This window comes from Panicum hallii, chromosome 3 (genome assembly GCF_002211085.1).
Source record: "Panicum hallii strain FIL2 chromosome 3, PHallii_v3.1, whole genome shotgun sequence".
In the NCBI taxonomy this organism is placed as follows: domain Eukaryota; kingdom Viridiplantae; phylum Streptophyta; class Magnoliopsida; order Poales; family Poaceae; genus Panicum; species Panicum hallii.
This window is the reverse complement of record NC_038044.1, coordinates 28,734,719-28,756,661: the sequence shown is the minus strand read 5'-3', so window position 1 is coordinate 28,756,661 and position 21,943 is coordinate 28,734,719. Positions and strand designations below refer to the sequence as shown.

Here is a 21,943-nt window from a genome sequence, read left to right as displayed (position 1 = left end):
ATATTTACAAACTAGAACTATTATTCATGAATTATCTTTTAATCCAATCCTAAATTCGTCACTCAAGCTACTCTATGTTACTGATATTCAAAATTTTATCATGGATTAAACATGCTGCAAGAAAGTTAGAGTAAAATTTTCAGCTACAAACACTAACAGATTCACCCTGGAATAAATCCTAAATCTTTCATCAATATAAAACAAAGACACTTAAACATCATAGCTAGGAAACAGTTCTGAGTCTACAAATTTTACATAAAGCTATACATGAGACACGCATCCTATGTTTCAAATTTCAACAACAGAATAGCTATGAATCAAGAGATCTAATTAGCACACATATTTCCTAATATTTATACTAATTCAAAATATTCACTCATTCGGCTCAAGGCTATAACACAAAAGTTGTAGAATTTACTTCAAGGATTCAAACAAAACTTGTTTGACATTTTTCTGAAATTTCTACAAATTCTTACAAATTTCTAAATATCACTGATTTGAATTGAAGGGAGGGACTAGAATCTTGCAGCCAGACCCTCAGAAAGATTTAGATTATTGCAATCGAGTCCCTGGCTCGCCGGGGAAGAAGAGCTGAGACTCGCCGGCCGAATTCCAGAGACAGTGGTCGCCGGCGGCGAGGGGGAACCGGCTAGGAAGGATCAGGGGGCTAGAGCGGACCTTGCTGGGGGTGATGTGAAGGTCAGGGTCGACCAGAGGGGGTGGAACGACGATGACCCGAGGTGGTGGCGATGGAGCTCGACTACGGCGGCGGTGTTCCGACGTGCTGAAGATCGGAGAGGGGTGGGGGTGTGGTCTATGAGCTGTACCGGGGTGATGTGGTTCGGGTGGTACACTTGTTGCGGGCGGGGAGCGACTGGAGCGGCGGATTGGCGGTGAGCCGAACAGCGGCGGAGAAGAACCTCAACGGCGAGCGTCGGTAGGGCGATCTAGTGGGGGATTGGCGTCGGGGTAGGTTTGGGGAGCACCGGTAGGCGATGAGGAAGCGTGCTCGGGGATCAATTTGAGCAGGGGCAGGCTGACGGCGGCTGCCCACGGTGAGCAGAGCTCGCCGGAGACGAAGAACGGGCGGCGATGGTGGATCCGGGGTTGTGATCTTGCTCTACGCTTATGAAGTGGTGAGATAGCACAAGAGTGAGCTCAGGAAGCTCCCGGGCAACAAAAGAGAGAGCTTTATAGGTTGCTGGGGTGCTGGCCACGGTGACGGCGAGGTGGCGGCTTGGTCGGGCGGCGGAGCGGTGTGGCATGCTCGGGGAAGGCCAGCAGGAAGGGACTAGGGCGGTGGGCAAGCTCGGGGGCGACGCGTGGAGGCTAGGAGAGGCAGGGGGGCCTCAGGCGGCGCGGCAGGGCGGCCAGCAGCGGCGCTGCTGCGCGGCAGAGGGGGAAGCAGAGGAAGAAGAAGGGGGGGCAGGGGCTGATGTGAAATTTCAAAAATTCCAGGGTCCTCGATGTAAAACAAGATTTTCTCACTATTTTATATCCCAAATGAGAAAATGGTCAAAAAAGAATTGTAGAACTTTTCATAACATACAACTTTTATTTAGGGTTGAAATTCAAAAACTCAAAGGATAGAGCTTTATTTTAAAACCTTGTACTTAATTCAAACTTTATAAAGTTTTTATCCTTATCAAGGTCAATTTCATGTAACCTTGGACTTAATTGCAAGTTTTATGTAATGCAATGATGACTAACACTCTTACACTTTGACCCCTAGTAAAAATTGGAAGTTATATTTGTAATTCAAATATTTTGCATAAAAGGACTCATACTTTTGAAAAATTACACATAAGTCCTTATTTCCACACATTTACTCAATTTCACTCAATTCAATACATACATTACACTTTCTTTCCAAATGTGTTACAATTTTGACACCTAGGGTGTCACACCTGCCGACTCAAAGCGCTCAGCTCTGCGAGTTCTGTCTTCAGTTGGGCAGTCAGGTCTTCTGCTTCTCGTTTGGAGCTGGCAATGAGGTCCTTTTCTTCTTGGATGCGCTGCTCGGTTACCTGGACCTTAGCCTTGAGGTCTTCTAACTCCTTCTCCAGAAGCTGAAGCCTTTGAGAGTGTGCAGATGTGTGAGTCTTGGCATCCAGAACCAACTTCTTCTCATTAAGCAGTCGGCACCTCTCGGCAATGTCGGCTTTCAAGGGGGCTTGAGAGCGACGGGCTTCAATCCTTTGCCGAGCTTGTTCTACCTTTGCCTGAAAGAAAGGGAGGTGTCCTGTTGTCCAGAGCCTAATCTGAAGGACTTCTGGGAGTTGAGACTTGATCTCCTCGAGAATTTGCCTCACTGCGTTAGAGTCCCGGACCAAGGCATCAATTGTAGCTGACAGAAGGCCCTTTACATGGAGGAGTTGGCTGGCCACATTGGTCGGATTTGGCTGATGATCATCCACTTCTAGTATGGCCGAGCCGATGGATGCAAGGTCGAATGAGAGCAACTCCGGAGAGGTTCAGACCCTAAAAGAAGACAGAAAATTAGTACGGTACAGGGAAAGGAAGATGCAAATGGATCGGTGATAAAACACACCTGTTCTAGAGAAGGAGTGATAGCTGATGAAGTAACGATCGGCTCCTGCAGATGCACCCTTTCTAGAGGAGGACTGATAGCTGATGAAGTGCGTTGCAAGGTTCTCTGGAGTCTTCAGGGTTGGGTTCTGAAGGTTGGCTAAGGCGTTGACCATCGTCAAAGGATCCTCTGGGGCATCTGGAGTTGGGTCTTCTTGGCGTGCTGGCTCTTCCTAGTTGGAAATATCTATGATATCAGCCTGCAAGCAAGGAAAGAGCAATTAAATCAAAATATACATGTTCAGAGGATCAATTATAAAAGGGACAATCTAAACCTGGTTAACGATCGGAGCTTCTTGATCGGCGGAAGATGGTCCAGCTTCCTTCCGAATCTTCTGACCAACGAGAATTATTTGTAAATGGAAAAGCAAATAACTGGAAAAGATCATTTAATGATTCAAGGAATCTAGTAATTACTGCATTAAATTAGCGAAGGTTGGAGTTTTACCTTCAGACCAAGGACACCCGCATCGGCATTCAAAGATTCCGCCATCTGAAACCCCAACAAAGATCAAGAGCCTGGAAACTGGATCTAGGGTTTGCTACGCAAGTTTCGAGTTCATGCTCTAAGGCTTTGGTCCGGGTCTTTGCGATTAGGGTTTATGAGCAAGGGTTTTGGAGAGTAACTTGGATTCGAGGAATCTTTGAAGATCTATTTTGGGAAGGTTCCACATTTAAGCAAAATACAGAATTGGGTCAGGGATCGACTCGGATCCAGATCGGCATTTTGAGGGAAAGGACCGATGCATTGCCATCGGCTCCCGAGAAATCGGCTTCTTGACAAATTGTGGTTTAAAATAAAAGCATCTTATTTATAAGGGAAATGATTACAAAAGGGGAGCCACTAGAGCCGATCCATCAGCTTAATCCTACGATATACCACCAGTAAGTGCCGAAGACTCTGCGGCGCTTGATCGGAGGAGCCATGCGGGCATCACTGTCATTGTCGCCGCCATCGTGTCCGCCGTTGTCGCTACTGAAGCCACTACTGTCTTCAGCTTCTTCATCATCATCGTCGTCGTCATCGTCCTCCGATGACGACCCGCCAAGCAGGAAGCCTTCTGCCACCGAGTCCTCCTTGGTTGATGAGGAATTGACTTCTTCTTCCGAGTAGAAGAAGTCCCCCTCCCAGGACACGTCGTCCTCGTCGTCTTCATCCAGCTCCCCACCGAGGAGAAGCTGGAGATCTTCACCATCGGTCAGGGACTTATTGTCTTCTGACCAAGTATGGAAATCCCACTCCTCTGCATCCCAATGGAGAGGAGCGCAGGCCTCGTAAGCGGCAATGGGGTCATATTCTGGAGTGGCTTCTCGAGTGGACTCGAACTCGAAGGTAATGGCTGAAGGAAGGGGACGAGTGAAAAAAGGAAACTACCAGGGGCAGGTTTATAAAGATGGAGTGGAATATGAATCAGCACCGTGACGGTTTCCAAGGAGTTAGATGTAGAGTAGTCACATCCTATGGAAGTGGAAGCGGCGCGTGTGTACAGATTTTGGAAGACGAAGAGGCGGGGCTATGAAAAAGAAAAAAATGGTTTTGGAATAATTATTGCTGAAACCAGGGGGGCATGTGTTATCGCCATAATTTAGCTAGGCCAGAAGATGGGCCGCAAGCAAGATGGGCTCAAAAAATAATCATAGTGGGCTTGCGAATCGGCCCCTGCGCGGGCGTTTTAAGGCGAGGATTGGCCATGTATCTAGATAGGTGTGTGCATTTAAAATTAGTTTAGATAGAGATAGCCAAGATTCATATCGTAGTCAGTTAGGATTGGTTAGGAAAGGCAAGTCTCCGAACTATAAATATGTACCTTGGACTACGAATGAAACACGAACATCAACCGTTCACAAACAACTCTCAGCGCATCGCCACCCCTGTTCTAGGGTTTCTCGGGTAAGTGCCGTGCAGCTCGCGTGATCGGGGCGGCATCATTCCTGCCTGTTTACCTTTGTGTTTCTCGTACGGAAGCGTTGTTGATGGCGAGTAGCACTAGTCATCTTAACGCTTATAGGGATGTATCGGCTTTTATGCTATATTCATGCGTTGCTTGTTACCTGTAAGCGTTTAGCTGTCCTCATGCCCGATCACGGGTATAAGGGTAGCATCTTGCTCTATTTTTGTTTAGTAGATCCAATCTATTATGGTTAGTCTTTGTTCATCAAAGATTTAGTTTAATATCTACATGATTAGGCCCTGCAAACGAGTTAAATGATCCGGCAGTACGCTTGATGCTTTTATCAATCTAAAGAGGGATTGTTCCGGGAATCAATTCTCTGTTAGTTTTTAGGCCTCTGTTTAGGTTGTTATTCTGTTATCTTTCGTATTTGTTAGGCTTAGCTACGCGTAGGATGTTCCGGTTATGCGGTGAAAGCTTTAATCGTCGTAGATTGAATTAGCTTGTTGATTACAGCGCAAGCTTATTTTACCATCGGATATGTGCGCTTTGTTTAAATACTTAGATCCGATCTGATAATGGAAGACAATCGGCTCTTTACAGCCGATATCGGGAATCACCCGATGAGCCAATCACGGCTCGGACTAATATTTACACGTGTCTGTGCATGCAGAAAACTAACTGAAATCACTTCTACACCTTCCTGATCAGGTACAAGGTCAGGTGGCACGCCTAGCAAGCCAGACGCCAGGTCCTGTGCCGGATCCTAGGCTGTTGACCGAGGGACCGGGGCCCACCAGCAGTCCCGGAAGCCTCCCGGCTCCTCGTGTTGCCTGTCGCTGCTCGCCGGTGGGTTTTGACCGACAACACTAGGTTAGTTTCCTTCTGTTTTAACTAGTCCTACTCGTGGTCGAGTTGCTTACAACAGGTATAAGGTATAGAACATCACGCCCCATCCCATGTGCGCAGTCCTGTGGCCCTGGGTCTGACAAGCCTCCGAGCTCTTCGAAGCCAAGTACTGCAGGCTTCCGAGTACTTCTGAAGGTGTCTTCGAGTTCTTCCGAATTCCATCTTTAAAGCGTCTTCCGAGTACTTCCCTAGCTGCCTCGAGGCTGTGAGGTGCTATGCCCTAAGTAGTCTTCTTTTATATGGGGTGCAATGAAAATCGTACTCCATATAGAGTAGCCCCCAATCCTTAGATTGAATCAAAGAATCAGACTAAGGATCAAATTAGTCTTGAATCTTCTGGTCTTTATCTTCCAAATGAATTTAAAAAGTACATCAGATTAGTCCTGCAGACCCCAAGCCTTGAATCCAAATTCCAAGGTTTGGAAAAAGGATCCAAAAAGTCATGGCATGCATTGTGTAATGAATTAAGAGTTTGAATTGATAGTTAAAATAGGAAAATTGCTTTAGAAATTTGAAAACCCATTTTTCAGAATGAGATCCCTAAAAAAAGTTAAACAAATAACTTCCCCAAAGGAACCCTAAATTACCGCTCAAAATAAATCTTATCCTAAGCTAATCTCTTCTCGCGCATAGCCACCGAGCATGGGAGCCAGATGAGTCGCATGAGATACGCTGAGTTGTTCCTGTGCCCAGCCCCGAGCATTCGAGCCAAGCGAGCTGGCACAAACACGCTAAGCGCCTTGTTGCGCCCAGCCCCCAAGCATGGGAGCTAGATGAGTCGCTGAAAGCACACCAAGTGCCTTGTCATGCCCAGCCCCCAAGCATGAGAGCTAGATGAGCTGGCGAAAGCACGCCGAGTGGTCTGTGCTGACGAAGTGATAGCCAAGTAAGGCAGCTTTCGGGAGCATACCTTACCTAGCGGCATGGTCGAGGTCTGGTCCCTTGCAAGGTAAATAAAAAATATGTTGTAACTGATATACATGATATTGAATCGGGAGCGAATCGTTGCATTGTAAAATGCATGTAAAAATTTTTGCGTCTTGCTCTTGCTAGGTCACATTATTTCCCCAGGTACATAGCCTATTACGTTTAAGCACCTGATCCCTGATGGTCGCAACCCATAGCGCAGGGAGCATGGCCACATGCACGCGTAGGAACATAGGCGTACAAAAGAGTCGAGGTCTCACAGATTAAAGCGTGTGCTACCCGGGTAGCTAGCGACCATTTAGAGAAAACTAGAGCAATCGGCGCTGCGTGAAAAAAGAGAACGCTCATGGAGCGCATATTATACACCCATTAGGTGTAGGCCCGACTACAAGCCTAAAGCTGCATGAGCAGTCGCGAATGCAATTATGGTGTGGCCGTTGTTGTTATTTCTTAGTATCATCACCAGGATTGTTAGTCCTTGACAGTGACCCCAGAAACACCGGTGGTATTTCTTACGTCACAGATAAATCCGCAAGCGCACGAAATACCATTATAGCATTTTACCCGTGAGTAATCTCGGGTGTATTTATATTTCCGCAGCGAAGGCGGTGGTTTAAAGAAGTATTAAGTTTATGAAATATCATGGTTGTGTATCCGAAGCCTAAGCAGGGTAATTGGTAATATAGTTGAGAGGTAGTGTGACACAAGATACATCCACTCAAATACAAGAAACTAGGATTAGAGAGAGAGAAGAGAGCATTTAAGGGCAAATAAAGATTTATTCCTATCTAAGCAAGCATAGCTCATACTTGTATACACATACACATACACATACACATACACATACACATACACATGCTTAGGATCGGGCTCTATGCTCCCAGGCACCACCGGGAGAACCGCACATGACTGGCTGAGGAGCTGCCAGCCAACTCGGCTACTTTATGGACCTCCTACAGCCACTACCCGAATAGGGAGGGTTACGTTGGACAGACAGGACTATCACCATCTACCGCCTACCTCATCTAACTATGGAATAGGACCGCATTCAAATGTAACCTTTAACCCAGACACCATGTCTACATTAATGATTACCACTCTAGGCTCGCGCAAGGACATCTGTCTCTATTAGGAGCCTTACTTCTAGACCTCCCAGTTAATGGGGATGAAACTGTTGCCATGGTATAGATGTCTTACCATGTCTAAACATGCAAGGTATATGATTCAATTATGAACTATAAAAAGATCACATACTAACCATAAGCATATGAACCAAAGACAAGCTAAGATAAAGGAATAAACCTTATTGTTAAACTCAAAGTCATTACATAAAAGAGAACATACAAGACCATACCATACACTTCATGAAGACCAGAAGACCTTGAAGGACTACTCTCCACCTACACTCCACTAGCCTAGAGAGCTTTACAAATAAGAAGAGTACTACATCTTTGTGTGTTCATTTAGAGGGACCTACCCTTTTATTTATAGACTTGGCACATCAGCTCTCGGCTGGCAAAATAGCGGAGTTCACTTGGAACCGACATTGAGGAGAGCTATGGAGGAGCCACGTAGAAAGGGAAAGGTGGTGGAACTTGGGTTAGTTCGGCCAAACCATGAGTTCGGTCGAACTGGCCCTAGCTCCCACCGACTTTATCTTCTGCTGAGTCACTACCTAGTGGACCCTTGTGTCTCTCGTTGATGATAGCACTGAAGTTAGGTCGGTTTGCTTCGATTGTAGGCACTCCAATCCATGTGATGCTTGCGTGGCGGCGCGTGATTGGTTGAGGCTTTTCTCCTTGAATCAAAGGCTATGTTTTCTCCTTCATTTTCAGCTAAATTCCTGCATACATAGTTTTCTTCAAGGACATGTGGAATGTAGGGGTTTTATTAGTAGCATGTGTATAAGAATTGCAAGTACCTCCTTATTTGTGGTCAAGTTGACATGCATTTTTGGTACGTAATGAGCGTCAACAGCCGCGGAGGCACATGGTTAATATCCAGAGATATAAAGGATATTTAGAAAAATATTAAAGTATCACTTAGCTTAATTCATGGGCGATTTGTCGATAAAGCCGTAGCGCTCATCGATGGAGCCTCAACAGTTTGTTGATGAAGCCCGACTAGTCGGAGTCGATTCCGACTAGTTGTCAATGCTGTAAAATCTGCACCGACTAGTTTCTAGTCGAGACGAGTAGTCGAAGTAGTCGCCGGCGGATCACGGAGTGTCTTATGAAGTCGAAGTAGTTGTAGCATGATCCTTGCTGGTAGCTTCCGTGTAGTAGTTGGAGCGGTTGTAGACGTGGACACCAGTTAGCAAAAGCTACTGGGCCTCCTGGTAGCCTTGCGTGTGCACATAGCCAAACTCCAACAAAATTTTTTTTCTCGGCGCATAACCAATGGAATCTGTCCTGGCCGATGTTGCACTAATCTCGGTCTCCCTCCATCATGCGCCAGGAATTACAGGCGTACAAAATCATGGAACGGTAGCAGCAGCCGCTTCCTAAATTGTCTTCTGGAGTATTCGGCTTTGGACTGTGACTGGACGTAGAATCACATTGTGTCTCGGGCTTCGGCTTGACCCGCATGCGGATATATTCCTGGAGGTCGACGAGTAGCAGCGGAACACCGTAGATGCGAAGCTCATGCAAATCGTCGAGATCGAAACGAGCAGCCGGCGAATCAAGCGAGCCACGACACGGAAAATCAACTCCGTCGACACTGAGCCGCAGATTAGATTGAAAGTCAAATTTCGCTGAGATCATCGGTGAAATCGTCGATGTCGCGGTAGGATATTGGTGCAAACATCTCAGGCTTCTAGGTGTTAATAAGGTGCCGACGGAAGTTTCCTACGCTGTTGGCGATGCAGATCCACGAGCCGAAAATGAGAATCGCGTCCTTCTCGAGCGCAATGGTGTGAAGTTGAATGTTGCTATCAAGTTCTCCTGATGATCATCGATGATCTTCCCTACCAGGCGCGTCGGTGTTTTACTGCCAAGCCCACCGAGGGATACCGTCGAGGTGGTAGTTGTAGGTGGGGTGTCACCAAGATCTGGTACTCGAAGGTGCAAGGAACACGAAACTTTAGACAGGTTCAGGCCGCGGAAAACGTAATATCCTACATCTTGTGTGGTGGTTTTTATTGCCTTAGATGATTGTTGTTTAGGGGGTTTCTGCCCGCCCTTATATAGTCTGGGGGATAGGGGTAGAGACATCCTAGCCAGATACGAGCTTAGAAGTCCTACTCGAGTACTACTCGGGTAGTTTCCTTCTGTTCCAACTAGTTCTACGCATAGCCGAGTAGCTTACAACAGGTACAAGGTATGAGACATGTCCCATCTCTTATTCTATAAAATTCATACCATGTGTATAATCCCGTGGCCCTGTGTCTGATAACTTCCACTTTGTGTCTCGACGGATGCAACTCAGCTTCAAGTAACATCCGGATCTTGTCTAGTAACTGTAATCTTTCTGATTAATTGAGCATTAGGAGTTATATTTGTTGTCTACGGGTTCCTCATTCATTTTTTAGTAAGCTTATCTTATTAGCTTAGTTTTGGGTGCTTTGCTCTAACATGGAGTGAAGTAGTAATCGACTGGTGTAGATATGGTGTCTAGACTTTAAATTGCTATGGTTTGCACCCAACCTCATGGATAGTTGTGGTAGCCGGCAGGTGGTAGCAGCCCTATCCGACCTATGTTTTCCATCACGTAAGAGCGGTTGGTGCTGTAGGACTTAGGAGTAGACTGAACAAACTCCTCTTCTCATCCTTTTCTAGAGTTTGCCCCGTCCGAGCATCTGAGGTAGACAGTGTCGGCATTTGCTGATTTCGTGAATTGCTTAGTCAGATTTAGTTATCTGGCAAGTATCCATCGCTCTCTTCCTTCGTAGTCAACCTTACCCCGGACAAATTAGTTAGGATTAGTACACTTTGCGTTTCCCGTGGAAATTGATCAAACTTTGGAATACTCCTGGATAAAAGCTACATTGGTATTCGTATGCTTCTGGTCAATCTGTCAGGCTTAAGAAGTAACAACACTTAGAGCTAGTGATTAAATGTCAAAGAAGTTTTTGATAACAACGGACACCACACCATCTACTACGATGGCGTGCAAGACTACCCCCTTAGCGATGGATACAAGAATATTCGAGACATAAGAATTTGCCAGTATAGCTCGAGCTTCCAGACCTACATGGCCACCACCCTCTAGTTATATCCACCCTTCACCATGGCCTTCCATAACATTGACCTCGCCTTGAAACATGGACCAACAAAATCGACAAAGCGACGACGAACACACCATGTAGCCCAGTCCATGTTTGCGACAAGCGTGTCCTCCTTGGCCTCCTCTTGTAATAAGGCATCCATCTTGGCCTGTAACCTACGCCCGAGTGCCGGATTTGAAGTTAGAGGGACATCACACATAGGTACTCCCGTCTAGTTAGCTTGAGCCCTCTAACAAGACCTAATAGTCTACCAAAGCCTCGCACACATCACACAAGCTAGGTACTTAGTTCCACTAACTTAGATGAATAAAGATTCAGTGGACTGCAGCTAGGCGTGTGCAACCATGAAGTCCTCTTGTACTCACCACTCCTTGGGCTTCTAGATTGGACAAGGAGGGAAGGCGGAGTTGGTGGTGATAAGGAACGCCTAAGTGAATTCGAGGATCAACAACATTGTAAGAAAAATGATCTTATTGAACCATTAATTATAATTTTGGTGATTGAGTGATAATATAGTTATTAGAACTAACAAGTTTGTTGAGCGTATATTTGTAGGCTTTTTAGGTCTCATGGATAAAATCCAAATCATAGAAAGATGATCCAAACCATAGCATGTGAGCGTTGACGGCTCTTAAGTGCAAAATCCATACCGTCAACTCCTGCGTAAACACATGAAATATAAGCATCAACATTAGTGGTAGGGGTTATTATTAACAAATTCCACAAGTGTCGGTGAATATTTGTATATAGGTCCATTAAAAGGGAAAACACACCTCAAGAGTAAGGAAACACACTCTCAATACAAGGCAACATCATTCCAGCAAATTAGATGCAAGCACAAGGATTGGAGGGTCCACATCAGGGGTTAAACTGCCCAAACTTACTGCAAATCACCCAGAACCGACTTAAGGACCCACCTGGCGGTGTTCCGGACAAAAGGTGACGCAAGGGGAGCCAATCAATGGTCGGCCAAACCACTCTAGTACCCCCTTGAGACCATCTTCCTTGTGTCGGCTCCTCGGGACATCCCGAAGGCGGTTATGACCACTTAGCTATAAAGTTACCACTTCCAACATTGCTATGTGGCATAAGGAAAGGAGTTGGAGGAGAATATTCCCTTGGGATACTTGGAGCAACTTTAAGAAATGATATTTGAGAACTAGTGTTTGTAACTTGTTATTTATGATGCATTCTATATCTCTGATTCTTTCTAATTTTTAATCAGTCAGTTGAATTCTGTACACATACTAATCTATATGAAATAAGGTGTAGTAGCTTTGGGCCACTGGGCTGGCTGGCGGGCACGGGCCAAGGTTTTTTCACTGATACTTGGGTCGGGTCAGGCACGGTCCTATAAAAAAAGATATTAGGTTTTATTTTGGCCTGGGTTGAACCTGGCCCGACCCGGCCTATGATCAAGTATATATTACGTTTTTGCATTTCAGACATGCAACTTGTGTACTTTACTTTCTTAAAAATCCGGCCTAATGGTCGGGAACACTAGGTTATTTTGACCTAACCCGACCCGATAAATGATCAGGTCTAGTTATTAATCATCTCTATTGTTTGTATGAAACTGACTTGTATGAACTTCCAAAATTGAGATTTGAGAACTAGTGTTTGTAATTTGTGATGCATTCTGTATCTCCGATTCTTTGTAATTTTTAATGTCTCAATTGAATTATGTACACGTACTCATCTCTATGAAATATGGTGTAGTAGCTTCGGGCCGGCCAGTGGGCTGTTGGGCCACGCATCCGGCGGGTATGGGCCAAGGTTTTTGGACCGATACTTGGGTTGGGTGTGAGCATGGGCCTATAGAAAAGGATGTCGGGTTTTATTTTGGCCCAGACCGAAGGAACCCAGCCTAACCCGGCCTACAATCAAATATACTTTAGGCTTCTACATTTTATACTTGCAACTTGTGTATTTTTTATTTTCTTATAGTAGTTTTTGTTAGGATTGGCTCTAGATTGTACAACTCTTTGTGAGTGGATGCAAAATCAAAGTTGCACATTTAGATAATATGATCTAGTTTATCTTTTATGCTAATTAATCAAAGTCATAAGTTATGATTTTTTAGTTTGTAATTCACCTTTCCTATTAGGCTATATGAGCATCCATTTTTTTTAAAACATAAATACAATGACTGGTGGATCTGGAAGTGGTAAAGAGCCTCAAATCTTAGCCTAGATAATCTAAGAGCTAGAGCTCTAAAAAAGCCTGGCTCTAATTTTATTCAATTTTAAACTAAAAATATATAAGGGCTAAGTTGAATTCTGAAGAGAGTACTAGGATCATGATTCGATATCGCGCGGGCATCGTATTATCACTGCACAAAAGTAAGGAAATGGTAGGGGATGTCCACGGGCATCTATTCACGGATCCAACAACCTGCACATGTGGTTGCTAGTCGCAGCCGCCACATTCCAGATTATTTAATTAAGGTAACATCACAAAATAGACAGCTTTATAAAATGCGCTCCCGGTGAAAGCTTGCAATGAAGTTCCTAGCTAGGGAGTTAGCTAGGAATGTAAGTTATATATATTTTTGATCATTGGATCGATCAAAATGTTGATAAAATAAATTAAAATAATATTATACGTAAATAATTTGGAAAGAGAAATGAACTAGAGTGGAATGTCATTGTAATTAATTAGCTGACTAAAAAATACTATTAGATATCCACTTACATTCTTATCCCTAGCTTTTACACATAAACATCCATACATAAGGTCAAAGGTTTATGAGTATTTGATATGTGGGCACATCTTGAATCTGCTACGTGACCACACACACACCTGGGCTATGAACGAACATCGATGGAATCATGGAGATCAAGTGTGTCATTATCTTCCTATATGATATATAGGACCTGCGTATAGTCAGTAGAATTTTTATTAGACTTCTCCTATTAGTGAAACACGTGTTCAGGCGTGTTCTAAAAATTTTTTTATTAGGCTTGCTGGGACACAAGCAAAAGTACTTCCGATAAAAAAGAAGTGGTAACTAGTTCTTGCATCAGTGTCTATGTCCTTGCAAAACTAATTCACACTGACAAGGAAAGAGTGTCACTGCTTCCGGCAGTCGGTGTACGTCGAATCGATTCCACTACCAACATGCAATCTATGGGTGTGTTGTGACGCACGCACCGATGCAACGCGAGTAGTCAACGCGGTGACTTGCGCACTCCAGGGAAAACCAATCAAACATGGCGGCGGGCCCCAAGCCGGCGATCGAGCGAGAGCGATAGGAGCCCCTAGCTGCTTGCAACCTTCCTGGAGTTGCCGGCCGCCGGGGGGCGTCGATCGGGCTTGTCTGGCGGCCAAGAGAAACCAACCAGACCAGGCGATCCCAGCGATCAATCAATCCAAGAGACCGACTGCGTCAAAGGTGACTTTCAATTCGCACCTCCGCGGAGGGCACACGACCAGCCCCGGGGCACTAGGCGTGCATGTCCGGCGTTCAACCGGGCGGGTCAATGGCACGTACTGCCACCGGCGCGGCATTCACGTCGCCGCCGTCGCGGTCGATGGTGGGCGGACCAGGAAGAGGATCGGAGCATGCATGTGAAGCCACAGGTATATTTGTACTTGCTGCGCTCGGCCGCAACAGATTTGAACCGGCCCTGCCGGCGACTCGGAAGAGTACACACAGTTCGCCGGCCGGTGGGTGCTCGTGCCTCTGCCACCGAACCCACCTATACGGCGCGCGTACGTACATCCTCGTCGGATCTGCGTGACCCGGATGGCTGCGTTGACAACTCCGCCCCAACTTTTACACACGTTGAATTCTTGGTGCGTACGCGTGGGATATGTTGCTACTGTTGTTAGCCTTCTCCTGGGTGAAGAAGAAATTACCGGGCATGCATGTCATGATGATGGTTTAAGAAACTTACTAGAAAATTATATATGGAAGGGTCTAGATATATGTTAATTATGTATGTAGAAAAATTAAAACAATATTTATATATAATTTGGAACCGATGGAGTATCATCTATATTTACATTCAGCTTATATTTGCTCTTACCCTTAACTTTTCCGACCATGGGGTTATCTATGCCATTTTGTAGCACCCAAAACCGTTCACTTCCAGGTGGCAAGGTGGATTTATGTAAACTGAAATAATCTGCATTTCAGCTACCTGAAAGATCAACTGAAATTTTGCTAGATTGTAGTCGATTGTTTTAACTAGAGGCTATCTCTTGTTTATGCATCGTTAGCAAGTTAGATGCCTAGTCAAACTTAATGATTCCACTGGCTAAACTTATAGATACAGTTCAAAAACACATATAGATAGAGTCATAAAGAACAATTATTCAACATAAAAAAAGTCAGTGGGACTAAATATATGTGGAACTAATAGTAAAAATGAAGACAACAAAGAATAAGTGAAATAAAGAGAGAAAATTTTGGAGAAGGACAAAATAAAAACAAGACACATACTGGTGGGCCCAAAGAAAATTGGAAGTATAAGAGGAAGCAGGAAAAAAGACACAATTTCAAATAATATAGCCTCAAAAATATATCTAGGTAATATTTCAATTCCGTGTGTATGTAACAATGTCCTCATAGTCTTCAAGATTATCAATATCATCTTAGGGCTTCATTGTCCTCTACTACACCTACCGTGTTGGTGACAGAGGCAATACCACAGACAGCTATGTACCAAATAAAGGAAGGTTTAACATTCCTATCTTTTTGCCACTTTTCACAGTTGCTAGCGGATGTGTCACAATTGGACCGCACATTGCTAGCTGGGATAGTGTTTCAATGATGATTGAACATGGCACGTTGCAACCTAGGCTTGTTTTTCACTGACCAAAGGAATGGGACTTCTTGCCCACAGCAATTCTTATGTGTCTAAATTTCTACAAGTTTGTAACAGAGGAATATATAGGAAATTTATTATAATTACGCAGAAAGTGCGACCTAAATAAATTACAAAGGAATATATAGGAATTCTCACTAGGATTTGGGAATCATTCAAATATTCAAAATGGGACCTAAATAAATTATGACATCTGCACCTGCCAATTTTGGATCTAGTTCACAATTTCTATTCCAGTGAATGGCTCCCCTGAATGAAGCTGTAGTGCAACATCACCAACAATCTGCACCACACCACAAGGCAGAGCAAAACTAGTAAAGATGAAGATGTCCAGAATGGGAAACAATAATGTATCTTATCATAACATAGTTCATAGTAAGCAATTCAAAATGTATCTTGGTCAGTAATGTTTTTATTTATGCAAAATAGATGCATTAGAAAGTTTTGATTCAAGACGATGGAGCTTCCACACTGCTACACATCATCAGATAAATATAAAGATTGCTAGTTGCACAGTTCATACTGTCATACTGCCTACCTTTGCTGCCGTTCTTAAAGAGTACTCGGTGATTCCAGCCACATGGGGTGTTATAATAACATTTGAGAATTTTAGAATTGGATCCTCTGGATCAAATGGCTCCATCCAAGCAACATCAATCCCTAAACCGCTTAAATGACCTGATTCAAGGTGACTAAGCACCGCCTTGTAGTCCAGTAGGCCTCCTCTAGCAATATTGACCAGATATGATTCCTAGTTGGAAAGGGGGAATATTATTCCATGAAGGCACCATAGCATCTGATTATGAATATTGTTTATAATATACAGTGCAATACCAAAGAATTTTTATGCGAAATTACTATCATCTGATAGCATGAAAGGAAAAATGAGGTCAATGAATGCACTTACCTTTTTCATTGCTGCGAGGAACTTATTGTCTACAATACCAGTCTGCAAATTTGATCACTTAGTAATGAAAGTAAAATAGAAGTCCAGGAGATTAATGAAGAAATGTCAATGAGATGTACTAACTGTTTCATTGGTTAGGGCCATGCATGTTATAACTATGTCTGCTTCTCCGGCAAATTCGTACAAATCTTCTAGGCCACCTTTCTTATCAACTAGTACTTCAGTATCTGCATGGGCAATGTTTGAAGCCATAGGAAGACAACAAAATGTAGTTATAACATGATCATAAAGTACCTAGGCTTACCACAAGGCAACGTGTTTGATGACCAATTTCTTTTGGTAGCAAGAATTTTAACTCCAAATACCCTTAGCCTCTTGGCAAGTTCATAGCCGATGGCTCCAAAACCCAGTACAAAGACCTAAGCAGTAAATCACAAATATGCAAGATAGTGCAAAAGAACACAAATGAGATACTTGACATGTAAAGAAGATCAAACGATGAATCGAACTTATACGGTATGGGCATACCGTTTTGCCATATATTGTTTCTCCGGCTGGAGTGCCCAGTTCTCTCCGCTTCACAGCACAATCCATCTCCTTCTGCGAGGTAATACTCAAAGTCAATAATGATTGGTACCAGAACAGCAAGCTTAGGTTTATTTAGCTAGCTTATGGTAACTTTTTCATGAATCATGTTTAAGATTGATGGCATAAACTTTTACATGGACCCTGCATGAAAGAAAAATTAGTTCTAGTACGTTCATCATGCACTTGTGACCAGATTTATACACATGTTAATCAAAGCATTACAAAGTTCTCAGGAATTATAATCGGCAAATTAGCAGTAACATATTTTACTGTATCTGCTTTAGTTTGAAAGAAATAGGAGACAAGTCATAGAATCACATTCAGACATGAAAAGTCAATAGTTAAAGTGTTTCATTTTCATGTATTCCAGAGAACTGCAGCAACATGTTATTTTCAAAGAATGACCTAATGCTAGAGCATACGCATTTCTATGAAAATTTACAACCACAAGTTATAAATACAAAACACTTTATTTGTTCAAAATCCGGTCAAACATCGAAACTTTGAGCATTCAATTTTAAAATATGTAGTTTAAAAACATAAAAATTTATGTGTGTGTTGAAGAGTATTTTTCTAATCTTATAAGTTTGTTAGATTTTAAAGGTATATATAATACTCCCTCTATTTTTAAATGTTTGATACTATTGACTTGTGGATAATTCGTTTGACTATTTTTCTTATTAAAAGAACTATGCAAGTATCATATATTTTTGTTGTAAATTGTTTAGTCATTAGGGGTATTTTAAGAATGACTTATGAATTTTTGCATATTTGCACTAAATTTTTAGTAAGATGAATAGCAAATGGTGTCAAACACTTAAAAACAGAGGGAGTGGAAAATTATGGTCCAGAAAGATTATGGAATGTCGACAACATCAACTACTTTTGATCGGAGGTAGTATTAGGCTTGTTAGTTTGGGAAAAGTATTCATTTTATGTTTCAACTACATATGTAAAATCAATGGTAAAAATGATTGAATAAGCAAAAGGAATGTTGTACTGAACTTTGAACAAAGAGAAGCTTTAAGAACAGGATTATTTGAGGACATTTTAAAGTTCCAAGTGGTGTAAACTGGTGGATATACAACGTACTTGCTTTCGTAGAACACCTAGAGTAAGGTAAATCGCCATTTCTGCGCAAGCGACAGCATTTCCTGTAGTACACCCAGGTATCCTTGCAACTTTAATCTTGTGTGCTGTAGCAGCACCTATGTCAACACCTGCGGAAGATTGCGCACTTGTAAGAGGATCTAGCCATTTCGAGAGATCTAAAGGAGATCCATAGCAGCATATTTATAATCACCTTCTAACCCGACACCATTCTGCATAATAATCTTCATCTGCGTTGCTCTTGTAATGATATCTGAATCTATGCGCCGATTTCTTACAATGCATATATGGTAGTTTTGAATAACATCAGGTACCTGCTCAAGACCTACTTCGTCAACCTGTAAAATAAAAAGGGTTACATCTTGCATTCCCCTTATGTTTTTTATTTATGTTTCTTCTTTCAATAAACAAGCTGAATACTTCACTGCCAGAACATATACTATTTATGATCAAAGTACTACAGTAGAGTATTATGATCAAGAATTTTCCCACGGCTCATATGTAGGTAATTAAAATGAAAGGCAAGCTGAGTACACATTAAAAGCCCATGTAAGCATGAAAAAAAAGAGGAACCAGTCCAGCCAAATCTCTAAAATACAAAAATCGACCATGAGGAAATAAATCCCTTGGCTTTGTCTTAAAGGAGTGGAATACCTAACCCTAGAGTGCATTTAGATCATTGAAATTACATTTTTAAGGGCATCTGGAAAATAAAGATGCCATCAAAGAACAAAATATTCCTTCAGCTAATAAACGGAAGTTGTTAGCTTGACAAGGGGAAATCTTCTTCGAAGAGGGTGGAGAGGGCACTAACAGTTGCAACTCGCTACTACTGCGGCAGAGAAGAAACAATTGGTCATCCGTTTTTCAAATGGCCAATGGTTGTATTTGGAGCACAACTACAACGGGAAGCTACTTTGGTACTCAGAACAGCAGATGCTCTGATATGCCAGTATCTGCTTTCGTACTTTAATGGGGAAGCACAACATGCTCTGTTTGGGTTCTTTTAATTGATATCTGGCCATCACATGTTTTCTCTCATGGTTAAACTATATATTGGAAGGTCCTACAAGACACCAGAGTCATCACAGAATTTCCTGCCCTGCGGTATGCTACAGGAGGAGGCAATATTCGACTTCTCTGTGCGCTGCAAAGTTAGCTTCCAATTATAAGTACAAATAATTAAAGTTAGATGACAATGAGGTAATTGAACCTTCATCTTATTAGAAACAATCGAAATAAATCATGCATCCTGGAGTTGTAACACTCAAATGATATGCTTGGATACATTCTCAAATATATGTAACATCTCAACTAACCTGTATAAATGGATACTTGTGCAAATACTCCCTGGTATAGACAATTGAAGCGGGCCAGTAAGGGCCACAGAATAGCACCCTGGTAACAGTGCGGCTGCTGCCATTGCTTCCCATTGGATCAACCATTTCTGCAACCTTCAACGGAAGAGCACCAAAGTGTGAATCCTATTGTGAGAGAACACAAACCAATACGAAAGGCAGATGAACAACAAATCAAATGTAGAGCCGCCGCCTTCTATGTTAGGTTGGCCAGATCTTCTCTTGTCTGATTGGAACACTAACGTAGCGGTCCTAGAGCACGCTTCATTTTCCTCTGAAAACACGTGTGCACACAATCAAATAAGGCACATGCATGCTGTGGTCCTGTTGATCCGGCCGCCTAGTCCTAGGGGGATCATTCAGAGGATCAGACCAGTGGGTGCGATCGAGCGGAGCGGAATTTTTTAAAGGAAGAACGTCCTTTTAGAGCAGAGGATAGAACAGACGAAGATGATACGTACGGCTTTCATTCCATAGTGCGTAAGTGAAGACGATATGAACTATACTACAACACATGACTGAAAGCGGATCTGAAGAAACGCGCGCGGATGATTCGTACGACAACCTTCCCATCGCTATTCCTACTCCTCTCGCGGTTGCAACGGATCGAAGGCAACCACCACATCGAGGATGACCAGGGCTGGACAAACCAGGCAATCACCACATGTTCCTGGGGAGGCGACCAAGCAAGAAAGCGTCAGGGTGAGAGGAGGTGGCCCTACCTTGCCGGAGGATGGAGAGGGGAATTCCCGCGTCTCCGATCAGGCGTGCTGCCGCTGCGGTGCCGGCCGTGCGACCGGCGCGAGAGTCGGATCGGGTCAGTCAGATGTTATGGCTGCTGATCGTGTTCTAGTGCCATACAGTGTATATATAGAGCACAAATCGAAATGACTTGAGCCGGCTCGGGTTGGGCTGGCGCCGTGACAATCCAGTTGCTGGGCTACATTCCTGTTTGGCGTGGGTAGGAGGGCTGGGCTATTCAGTTGTAGGGGCCATCGTGACAGGTGATTTTGGGCCTGAAGAGTATGGGCCTGTTCGGAGCTCTGCCTAAGCCGCCACCGCCTAACCTTAGGCATGCCACGCAATGTTAGGCAGGTGTTTGGAGAGCGTACTAACGTTAGCGCGCCACAGTTTTCTTCGGCACGCCACACCCGCTCGCCACGCAAAATCGCGCCACAGGTGCGGCGCTCGATTTGGCCGCCACACCCAAATCTCACGCCACACCCTCTCCTCCTTCCTCCCGTCCGCGCCAGCGCAGGTACCCCGCCGCCCCCTCCTCCCCGCCGCCCCCTCCTCCCCGGCCCGCCGCCGGGCCACCGCCCGCCGCGCCCCCCTCCCCCCGGGATCCACCGGCGGACGAGCTCCACGAGGATGACTTCTCTTCTCGTTGCCGGACGCCGCCGCGCTGGCGATGCACGAGGGGGACAGGCGCCTCCTGGTTGGCGGCGGTGACCGGGAGCGGGAGCGCTCTGTCGCCCGCCCAGTCCCCGAACTCCGCCGCGCGGGCCATCCCGGCGACCGCGAGCGCGAGGCCGAAGAACGTCACGCCAGCCCCGCCGTACCACCAGTCGGCGCCCGTGAGGGTGCCCGTCCGGCCGCCCCGGAAGCCGGACATTGGCCAGTGGGATGAATTCGTCGACGACGACGACGACTTACGGCGCGGCGACGCCGCCATGCTGCCCCCGCACGAGATGGTCACCCGCGCGTCCGCTGGTGGGGCCGGGCTGGCCGCGCCGTTCTCCATGCTCGAGGGCGCCGGGCGCACGCTCAAGGGCCGAGACCTGCGGCGGGTGCGCGACGCCGTGCTTAGGCAAACCAGATTCCTCGACTGAGTCCGGCAAGGTGATGTGGCTCTGGATACAACTGCTTGCAATTTTGGTGTTCTTGGATGTGTGCATGTCATATTACTGTAAGCTTCAGCAGTAGTAAGAACTGGTCGTATGTCTGGGTCTCCGTGAGCTCTGTGTAATTCAGGAGGAAAGAGTTTTTTTTTCCTTTGTCAAGGTTGTGTTTAGGTGTATCTATCAACTATCGTCATGATTGTCAGAGACCTATGGTTTTTCGTTCTTACTTCTTAGTGAAAAATTTGTCAGTTTTGTTTCTTACTCTCTTAATGTTACCAAGCTGCAATGCTGATGAAAGATGCATTCTTTCTGTGCCTTTTGCCTGATGTGCATTCTTGATTGAATCTGCTTTTTTCAGAGAGCTACAGAATTATTGATCACCAATATGATATCACACATTAATGCTTTCAAATATATATATATATATATATATATATAATATAAAAGATGTATGTGGGTTTGTTCATTGGCGCTTGAATTGGAAGATGTATAAGCACTCATTCAACAATGCATGCTCACGGTTTATTTCCTGGGAAGGATAGGTAGTTGGTACTTGAGCTCTCAATACTCTAGGCATAAAAAGCTGTAGGATCTGATCTTGTTGCTTCAGTTTCTTCTACTTCTTGATGCTTCCGCTTGTAACAATTTTGGAAGATAACTAGTTTGGTGTTCACAATGAACTGTTTTTCATGTTTAGTTTTTATTAGTTTTGGCACTCTAATTGCAATAACTAACAAATGGAACAAAATTGTGTGGTAT

At 44.2% G+C, this 21,943-nt stretch overlaps 2 protein-coding genes across 2 annotated transcripts; one reads left to right on the top strand and one right to left on the bottom strand.

Annotated features, from left to right (window-relative positions):
• Positions 1-15,549: 15,549 nt before the first annotated feature.
• LOC112887645 (D-3-phosphoglycerate dehydrogenase-like) lies at positions 15,550-20,173 on the bottom strand. Its single transcript, XM_025953879.1, has 10 exons — positions 20,063-20,173; positions 19,302-19,436; positions 18,176-18,320; positions 17,965-18,092; positions 16,813-16,884; positions 16,589-16,703; positions 16,408-16,511; positions 16,285-16,326; positions 15,916-16,128; positions 15,550-15,660 (listed from the first exon to the last, which is right to left on the bottom strand). Exons 2-10 carry the CDS (start codon positions 19,425-19,427, stop codon positions 15,592-15,594), a joined length of 1,014 nt encoding a protein of 337 aa, XP_025809664.1. The 5' UTR covers positions 19,428-19,436; positions 20,063-20,173; the 3' UTR covers positions 15,550-15,591.
• On the top strand, positions 19,971-21,172 carry LOC112885391. The gene is made up of 2 exons (XM_025951023.1): positions 19,971-20,157; positions 20,769-21,172. Exons 1-2 carry the CDS (start codon positions 19,971-19,973, stop codon positions 21,170-21,172), a joined length of 591 nt encoding a protein of 196 aa, XP_025806808.1.
• Positions 21,173-21,943: the final 771 nt, after the last annotated feature.